Here is a 10,341-nt window from a genome sequence, read left to right as displayed (position 1 = left end):
TGGAAGCATAAACCCAGATTTAACAAAGGCTGTTGTTCCTACTAACAGACATCCACCCCCTCATTCCCAGCCCCCTGCCTCGTCCTGCCCATCCTCAGGAGCTGGGACAGAGGCTACTCCTGCTGCTCAGGGTTCCCGGGACAGGCTAGGAATGTCTCTTTCCTCCCTAACCCAGGGAGTTGACTGTTGCCATTCAGCCACACCCTCTGGAGGGAGGCCATCTGCTAATGACAAAGTGGGCTGGGGATCCTTGCCGTCTGGGAGGGATTCATGCTCGTGGTAGATTCTTGGGAGGAAATGACGGGGCAGAGTACCCCACAGTTCTTGTCTGTGGAGCCCATGAGTAATCAACGTTTCCATGAGCCAGCAGTATCCATGTCCTGGGGAGCTTTTGTGGTCCATTCAGCACCCCAGCTGCCCGGTAATAGGGGCAGGCCTGTGGGCATTTCAACTCCCTCGCATATGAACCCTTGGAAGGAAATAACCTGCTTCAAGAGAGCAAACAAGTGAGATTCTGACGACTCCTCCAGAGCAGGAGAAGGGAATTTCTTTTATCAGCAACACTGCAAGATTTCATGATTCACAGTATTAAACTAGGCCTTGGGGAGCATGGAATTGGGAAGGAGGAGGGACAAGAGTTCCAGCATCCAAGGACTCACAGGTCATGTGAGACTAAGTCCGCACACACAAAACAACCCGAAAACAACCCCAAAATCATGAAGCAAGCTGCATGCAATGTCAGACATCTTCTTCCACAAGGTGATGGAGAACAAGCACAGAGTCTAATCATTAGCAAGACCCTCATCGTGACAGTACTCACTGACACAGAGCTAAGGCCTTACACGGATTATCTCATTGTTCTCCAATAACCCTATGAAACAGGTTCTCAGTGGTCCCATTTTACAGATAAGAAACTGAAGCTCAGAGAGGTTAAGCAACTTGCCCAAGGAATTTAATGAGTGGCAGAGCCAGGATTTGAGCCCGGTGTGTCTGACCACAAAGCCCTAGTCTTAAACACTATGTCACACTGCCTCTGTTTGCGCTAGTAGAGTTGTGATCTAAACTTTGAGAGAGAAAAGTCTGGTTGAGAAAAACAGAAGGGTGCTCTGAGGAAGATTAGAGAGGGGAGGAAATGATGTTTACAAAGGCATAAGGGCTAGAACAAGCCAGAAGTGAGCCAAATGTTCTGAAAGGACCAAATGGCCAGCCGTCCAGGAACTCACAGATGTAGATGAATGGAAGTGGGTCTCCTGGGTGGGCACAGTGTTCAGTGCATGTGGGCAAACAGGGGGTCTGAAGGCTAATCAGTGAGAACTCTCCTGGGTTGGATATCTGGCTGTTTGTGAAGACTTTAGATAACAATGGGAACTAGGCTGACATAAACTACAGGGAATCAAGCTTGGTTCTCAACACGCAGCAGCACAGTCTGTCCTCCATCAAGAAGGCTAATGACTTTGACAAGGAAACATGAACCAGGGGAAATATGAAGGTGAGAAATCGAGGGCAAGACTCCCCCCAACCACCACCACCACCAAAGCTCCAAGGGGCAATGTGGGAGGCACCGTGCAGGCAGTCCCTGCAGGGTTGAAAGGAAAGCTTTAGTTTGTATCTTACAATTTGGAGTAAATCCACTTTAACATGCACAGCTACTTCTGTTATCTGAGTTCAGAGAATCTTAGAGCTAGAAGGAATTTCAAATAGAATTTAGTCACCATCCCCCACCGCTGCTGCCAGCTGTCCCTATGGCCACCACCACCCTGTTAGGCTGTAACTGGACTCCGGCCACCACCACCCTGTTAGGCTGTAGCTGGACTCCGTTCAGACTGGTTCTAGTTCTGAGCCTCCGAGGAAGGGAAATCCACACAACTTCCCTGGGTGCTGCTTCTAATGACAATAGCACGTAGTACAATGCGGTTCTTTAAAATGCTGTGATTTAAACTAATTTCCTCTTTTCCAATCTGCAGGAGATAAAGAGCAGCTTTCACTGAAATCCTTAAGTTTCAAAAGCTTTTGTAAAAGATACACCAGTTAGAAGTGGTTATCTCTGGGGCATAAGATAATGGAAGACTCTATTTTTTTTCATTATTGTATTTTTTTTAACCTACATGAATTATTTCTACTCTCCCGTCAGCCTAGTAAAAGAAGAGGTATTTTACAAGCTCTTCTTGCAGCATTGTTCTCATTGCCTCATTCCCTCTTTTCTCCAGGCTAACTCCTTCTAGTTTCATCCAGAGGTTGAGACTCAGGTCTTTTTGAGGGTCACGAATGATATAAATGAGTGAGAAGGAGGAAGTATAAGGCAGTGTAAGTGGTGGCGCCCCGGCAAACTGCAAAGAGCTCAGCTGGCTGAAAGGCATTCGAATCCCAGAGTGGGCTGGGAGCCACCAGTCTGCAACCTTTCCCCCACTACTGCTTTTCTCCATCCTTCATCTACTGGTTCTGCACACTTTCTAAATTGGCTAGGTGTGTGGAGCCCCAACGAGAGTGTCTGTGGTTTGGGCCACCCAGAGATATGCCATCATTATCAGGTGTGTCAACACCAACTTTGGTTCCGTGCCAAACACTCTCTAGCACACAGGCTTTATACCTGGCAAAGGCTCATCAGTCCTCTAGGTCCTACCAGAGGCCGTGGCGACATCGCTCCTCTTCCCTAACAAAGACACCCAGGAAACAGTGATTCACATACTTCACTCTGCATTAGCTTGATGCCATGGCAACAGAGTGCGACATCCTCAGCAGATGGCACAGCAGACTGCCCCTGGCTGGTGGCGCCTGTTCTGGCAGACCAGGCCACCTCACTAAGCAGGCTTGCTTCTGTCCAACTGGCAGGGAGTAACACCTGGTAACTATTTACATGGGTCAAAATATACCCAGAGCCAGCAGATGGCAGGGCTGGGCTGAGATGGGAGGAGAAAAGAAGGGCTGGTTGGGCTTTCAGAGGCAGGGGCAGTGAGAACTGAAAACATCATTCCTGCCTGGTCTCTTAGCATGACTGGCAGGCTGGGAAGAGCAGACATATTGAACAAAGCTGCAATGATCATGGGTGGATGGTTATCTAGACACTGAGATAATATGGCATTGGGCAGACTTGGTCCCACTCCTATAATGTAGGTGATAGAAGTTCCCAGCCTAAAACACGTGCCACCCCACTCTCCACCCTTCTCGGCCCTTGTCCTTAGTGGTGCAGTACTGCCTGGCCGAGCCAGCAGAGGGGCTAACCTTGGGTGGAGACTAGATCCCCGCCGTCAGCAGCCCACCAGATGAGTGGGAAATCAGGCCTCCTGTGGGCAGGGCCAGTGTCCTTGTCATCTGTACACTCCCACATGGTCCAGAGCTAGTATACAACAGGCAACCAGAGGCATTTGTTGGGACAAATCAAAACAGTCAACGGTGTGTGATGCAAATCCAACAGAGTGACCTTTGCCCCTCACTGGGCTGGGGGCATGTATTTTTTTTAAAGCAGGATGTCAGCTACAGAACATTTTGTGAAACATCCTGAGCCCTGACAGCACCAGTCAAATTCTGACGTATTCCATCCAGGGTGATAAACTGGTGTTTCATTTCCTGCTTTGGAATTCTTTCCAGTCATAAGACCCTTGGTGTCTCCCAGGCACACGGCCAAAGTTTGAATGAGGATGAAAATCATACACCCACGCGGACAGCAGCTTTCATTTGCCAAATGGAGAACATTTGGAATTAGAGTGTTTTCTTCTTCCTTCACCATCTTCTATAGCCTTTATTTCACAAGGGGGGTCTCCGTAGGGTGCCAGTATATAGTGACGAACGTCAAGAGGTAGGCCCTGAACCGTAGCATCACCGCCAGCACCAATAATCTGGAGGACAAACTGGGATGAAGGGCTCCCAAAATGTGCTCAGATTAGCACTGCGCACTTTCTAAAGAATCTTCAGAAACTACGTGCTGGAGGAGTCAGACAAATGATTATCAGAAAGAATATATTTCCTGTTTCCATTTTTATTGGGAACCTCAAAGAAAATGAACAGAGATTGACGGACCCCTAAGACAGTCCCCAACACAGAATCGCAACATGCTTGGGAACTTTGGATGGTGAAGGGGTGGGCTGTGAGGCTCAACAAGTTAACCCATAGTCAAAGGCATCAGGGCTGTTCTGAAAATAGAGATTCAAGAAGCCCAGGAAAGTGCTCCTGTCTATGAGAAGAGCACATACTGCGGGGTCCTGCTTCATGGCTGCCATCCAGAGCTTAAGTGTTGGGGTGTGGTCCACACAGCTGCAGGACAGGAAAGAAGTGTTAGCATATCTGCAGTGGAAAGCCTTAGGAGAGGTTACAAGTATCACTTTTTAGATTTACAAGATACTAAAAATGGGTCTATCTGGGGAATACAGACTAAGTAAATGATTATGCTCTGTACTGGGTTGAATAGTATCCTTCCAAAATGCATGTCCTGAGGAAGGACCAAGATGATGGAGTAGTCAGACACCTCCTGTGGTCCCTCTTACAACAAAGACCCGAAAAAACAAGTGAATTGATTATATATGACAGTCTAGCAGCCCTGAACATCAAAGGCAAAGTTGAGGAATTGGACTGAGTGGCAGGGGGAGGGAGAGACGGTTCGGAAGCAGCAAGGAGTTGCCAGACCTGACCCAGAGGGAGCCGGCGCCCTTCAGGCTGGATCAGCTTGCGTGTGCGGTGAGGCAAGCAGCGGCACTTGGGAGGCATTTTCCACATCAGGAGAGTTTACTCCAGTATTCAGAACCAGTGAAAAGCAGTGCTCAATCAGCAAAAGATAAGTACTTGCGTCTGACCTACCAGACGGATCAAAAAACACCCCCTTTGGGAGAAACATCTCTCCCATTTACTTGCCCCCTCCCTGCTCTGCACCAGGTCCTGGGCCAGCTTCAGCGATTGCCAAGTCCCTTGGGCCAGAAGTAGGACCTGTCATGCACCCTGAGCCATTCTCCCGGTATTGGAGAGGGAACAAATTAACAAACAGGAAAAAACAATCTGCCAGCTCCCCTAAGCCAGGAACTCAAGGTAGGCACAGTTCCTTTGCCTAGGCGCAGGCATAAGGGGTCCACAGACTTTGAATGCCTTCACCCCTGCACAGACCTGTGCGGGCCCATTTCAACAGTGTAGGCCCTCATTACCACAGTACAACAGAGTATATACCTGGAGCCTAACTTCAATTGTTTCAACTGTATCAGCTATATGGTGAAGTGGCAGGTTTGTGACATTTGACACTGCTCTGCCCATTATGCAGGGTCCTCACCTACCCACATCAGGGGCCGCAGGACTGGTGGTTCCACCTATGCCACCTAGCCACCTGCAACAGGGGTCCAAGAATAAGTGGTGCCTCCCAGTCCTTACAGCCAACATCACTGGGTGCTCATAGTCCAGCTGCAAAACCCACCCACCTACAGGCTGTAGGGAACAGGAACACGCTTTACTCTCAGATACTCAGTGGCAGCCATCAGCCCCCTGCCTTGCTCAGCATGTGACCCCCTACTGCAGCCAGGTAACTGTGCCTCTACCAATCACCCATGCCTGTCTCGGACTGTAGGTGAGAGCCTGCACCACACACTTGGTGACCGACTACCTGGACACCTGAGCTGAATTCATACAAGAAAAGTAAACAGATTCCAGGGCTCCCATACCTAGTAAAAGATCTAACCACGTGGTGACAAGATGTTAGAGCTTCAAAGGTGCTGATAATCAAACTAGCCCAAAATGCATGTCCTCCTGGAACCTCAGAATGTGACTTTTTTTTGGAAATAGGGTCTTTGCAGATGTACTTAGTTAAGATGAGTCATACTGGATTAGGGTGGGTCCTAAATCCAATGACTGATGTGGGCCATGTGAAGACACGTAGGGAAGAAGGCCATGTGATGATAGGGGCAGAGACTGGAGTGATGCAGCTACAAGCCAAGAATGCCAAGGATTGCTGGGAGCCAACAGAAGCTAGAAGAGGCAAGGAAGGATTCTTCCCTAGAGCCTTTAGAGGGAGCATGGCCTCATCACCACCTTGATTTCAGAGTTCTAGCCTCCAGAACTGTGAAAGAATACATTTCTGTTGTTTTAAGCCACCCAGTTTGTGGTATTTTGTTACAGCAGCCCTAAGAAACTAGTACATGATCACTTGATGATAAGATAACTAAATTAACCTAGAATCAGATTACAGTCAAGAAAATGAGCAGTTCTACTTTGTAACACATGGGGTGGCCGTGAATCAGACTCTACTCGGAGGCAGTGGGTTTGGTTTTGGTTATTATCAAGCAAGCTTAATCATTTCCTGGAGGAAAATCTTATTTTTTGAATAGCTATATGTGTTTCTCAATTGCAGGAGTTGTTGTTGTTGCTTTTAACAGTACAGTTACATTTCTGTAACTGTAGGGAACCAGGTGGGGGACCACAGAGGGAGCTGCAGACAAGTTGCCAAAACATGGTGTCTGCGACTCGACTCTCCACTTGCTTTCAAAACCAGCCTGTGTTCGGATGGGCTGCTGAGGACAGCGGGCGCTGAAGCACAAAGGGGGGCCTTTGGACAAGAGTCTTAACAATAGAAATTTGGGTAAAGTCTGGGCCCGCAGTTAGTGGTGTAAGAGCACAGATGCATTTTTAACCAGGAAACACACGGTGCTGGTTTAAAAACCTGGTTTTGTTTCACATACATCCCAAAACATATCCAAAAATCCAAACCAAACCCAGTCAAGACAATTCCAACTCATAGCAACCCTACAGGACAGAGTAGAACTGCTCCGTCGGGTTTCCAAGTCTGTAACCTTTATGGAAGCAGACTGCCACATCTTTATCCCACAGAGCGGCTGTAGGGTTTGAACTGCTGAACTTCCATTAGCGGCCAAGTGCTTAACCAGTGTGCCACCAGGGCTCCTTAAAACATATCCAAAGGGGGATAAATAGCACACAGACTATTTCGACCATCATTACCCAGGGTGACCCCAGGAATTCACTACCCCATGACCAAACGTCTTACTCAGCTACCCCGTATACATCCAGCCGCTCAAACCAGGGCCAAAGGAGGTAATCGATCATGGATATGCAGTTCCCACCAAAGAAGGAGGTCTTCTGATAGCAAAGAATCTAAAAATGTAAACAGAACAAAGTAAGTTAATTTACATATCTGCTGACATATTCATAGATACTAAAAGTACAAACATCAAATTAATTCCCAAAGAAAGAAAACTAAGTCTCTGAGTCTCCTTCCTATTTGTTAGGAGAATGCTTTTTCCCTTTCTCCTGAGGTTTCCTCCACAGTGGCATTGGTGTCACCTAGGGTTGGTGTCACCCAGTGCGGTAACTCCTGGTGTCACCTTTCCCCCTCCCATGCTAATTACCACAATATTGTAGCGAAAACACCAGAAAATCTGACAAAATCAGCGACTATAAAAACACCTGCAGCAACGAAGACAACAGTGCATGCTTGTAGCAGGTGCAGACGAAACCACGTGATTCAAAGCATCATTGTTATTCGGTAATAACAACAGCTCTGACTGGAGCATACTAGAAAGTTCAAAAGGTAAATCAGCATAGAGTTTTAGCCTTGTAGGTATATTGATACCTGTAAGCTGGACTTAACAAAAAAAATTTTTTTGTTGTTATAACTATAGGGATATTTTTATAAAAAGTAATAAATTTCTGCTAAAACACTGCACAAAAATTTTATAGTCATTTTGGTGTCACCCTTTCTGACAGTGTCACCTGGTGCAGTCTGCAGTCCCTGCACCCCCCTAGTGACACCACTGTTCCTCCACCTCCTTTAGGGTCACACTGCTGGTCCACTCAGTCCTCTCCCTTACTTCAGTACTGGGATTCTAGCATGGCTCATCTGATGGATAATTTGGAAGGACCATCCAGGCAGAGGCTGCCCAGACCCTCCCTCTTAGGATGCAACAGTCTCCTCCGAGTGCTAAGATTTCCACAGGTGAGCTCTGCTCCTGGGGAAGGGGTCCAGCCTCAGGCCAGCACTCCCTGAGAGTCGGGGGCTCCGGAAGAGCCTCCATCTGATGCTGAAGGTTAGCATCAGGAGCCGCACTTGTTGCAGATGTGGTCTCTGTTCTCCAGGATCAGCTTCATCAGTAATATAGGTGATAACTGTAGTCTCCATTTGTCTTACTCCTTTGTCTTACTCCTCAATTTCTTCAAAACTAAGGCAAGGAAGAAATGTACTAATGGGCTCCCTCAAGTACCAACATTGTCTTTCAGTCATATTTTCTCTTTTTATTTGAGCTCTTTGAACTTCACACTCATTGGCTACTCAATATGATCAACTTTTCACATTAAAATAAGATTTCTCATTCCAAAATGAGACGGATCAATCAAGACAGATGGACTGTAAAGGAAAACAAACTCTAAAGAGAGGTAGAAAAACATAGCAAAAGAAATATCAGAAAATTTAAAAAGCAAAGATGCTTAGAAGAGGCTTGTTTGGCCATGTCTTCCCACTGAATTCCTGGGCCCAGGTGAGCTGTGGAAGTAAACTATGCTGGTGTTTCCATCTTGAGATGCTGGGACTCTAATGAGTGACCAGAGGGTTACTAAGAGTCAAGCTATAAATAAGGTTCCCAGAGCAGGAATTGTGCCTGCAGTCAGGATACACTCAGGCCTGAGTCTTCATATGCCAGATCAGCCTGCTGACTCACTCTGGGAATCCTAGGGTTGTCGTTAAGAGGGTGAGCTCTGAGCCAGTAGATCTCGTCTTATGCTGGGCTCTACCTTGGATTCAACATGGAACCCTGGGCAACTTACTTATCTCCTCTGCCAAACCTCAGTTTTCTCATCTGTAAAATGGTGGTAATGTCAGTGTCCCCTCAGAGGTCATGGTGAGGATTAAAGTAATAAAGCACACAAAACACTCTGGCCCCACTCAGTAAACGTGAGCTGTCATGATGAGGAACACAGAGCCCGAGGGTTACTTCTACAGAAAGCAAACCCATCCCTGGTAGAAAGGATCAGTAGGCTCCCCCTCCAGCCACCCCTTCTCAGAGGTGAAAACAAGTCTTGTTGCCCTAAAGTCTAAGTCCCCATTATTTCCCAATGTTGAATAGAGGGCTCCCCTGAAATTTGTCCTGGAAACCTGAGAAACCGTTAGATACCAACACTTTGTTCAAAGAAGCGAACAGGCTGGCACTAAAACAGTAGAATCTGGCTAATGAAAAATCAAAACAGAGGCTATTTTCAGTCATGGGTAAGTAAGATCTGGCTTAGAAAGGAAAGGAACAAATTGCTCCATTTGTATGGATTCCAGAAAGCCCCAACCTTCTTCATGTTCAGGAATACATAAATTACCTAAACTTTTGTCACTGACATTGAAATGTATACATCCAGCTTGTTATTGAACTTCTCCAAATCTAAAGTGATCAACTCTGAAACACCTGTGTAACAATTCTGCTTTACAGAGCAGAGGTCTTTCAGGAAAACTTCTTGTCAAAATAAACTATGTATATACACTTTGCTTCATACGTATATGAAGCATCAAAAGAATATGGAAGGAATACACAGTTACTGTACCAAAAAGAATTCACTGACATTCAACTATTTCAGGAGGTAGCATATGATCAAGAACCGACGGTATTGAAGGAAGAGGTCCAAACTGCATTGAAGGCACTGGCAAAAAACAAGGCTCCAGGAATTGACAGAATACCAACTGAGATGTTTTAAAAAACTGATGCAATGCTGAAAGCGCTCACTTGTCTATACTAAGAAATTTGTACTACCTGGCCAATTACTGGAGGAGATCCATGTTTGTGCCCATTCCAAAGAAAGGTGATCCAACAGAATGTGGAAATTATTGAACAATATCATTAATATCACACGCAAGTAAAATTTAGCTGAAGATCATTCAAAAATGGTTGCAGCAGTATATTTACAGGGAACTGCCAGAAACTCAAGCCGGATACAGAACAGGACACAGAATGAGGGATATTGCTGTTGTCAGATGGATCTTGGCTGAAAGCAGAGAATACCAGAAAGATGTTTACCTGTGTGGTATTGACTATGCAAAGGCATCCAACTATGTGGATGATGACAAATTCTGGATAACATTGCAAAGAATGGGAATTCCAGAACACTTAATTGTGCTCATGCAGAACCTGTACATAGACGAAGAGGCAGTCATTCGAACAGAACAAGGGGATACTGCATGGTTTAAAATCAGGAAAGGTATGAACCAGAGTTGTATCCTTTCACCATACTTATTCATTCTGTATCCTGAGCAAATAATCCAAGAAGCTGGCTTATATGAAGAAGAACACGGCATCAGGATTGGAGGAAGACTCCTTAACAACCTGCGATACGCAGATGACATAACTTTGCTTGCTGAAAGTGAAAAGGACTTGAAATACATAC

General features: G+C 46.2%; 1 protein-coding gene across 2 annotated transcripts in view; it reads right to left on the bottom strand.

Moving 5' to 3' along the window:
* Positions 1 to 3,396: 3,396 nt before the first annotated feature.
* Positions 3,397 to 10,341, bottom strand: part of LOC101340607 (glutathione S-transferase omega-2) — a 20,681-nt gene continuing 13,736 nt past the window's right edge. For both annotated transcript variants that reach the window (XM_004370118.2, XM_023739154.1), the window contains 2 exons: positions 6,971 to 7,077; positions 3,397 to 4,248 (listed from right to left, as the gene is read on the bottom strand). In XM_004370118.2, coding sequence (XP_004370175.1) covers positions 4,089 to 4,248; positions 6,971 to 7,077 — 267 coding nt within the window. In that variant the 3' untranslated portion in view covers positions 3,397 to 4,088. The remainder of the gene's footprint in view (positions 4,249 to 6,970; positions 7,078 to 10,341) is intronic.

This window comes from Trichechus manatus, unplaced genomic scaffold (assembly GCF_000243295.1).
Source record: "Trichechus manatus latirostris isolate Lorelei unplaced genomic scaffold, TriManLat1.0 scaffold00007, whole genome shotgun sequence".
Classification (NCBI taxonomy): domain Eukaryota; kingdom Metazoa; phylum Chordata; class Mammalia; order Sirenia; family Trichechidae; genus Trichechus; species Trichechus manatus.
Note: the sequence above shows the minus strand (reverse complement) of the source record. Positions and strands in the feature narration are given on the sequence as shown.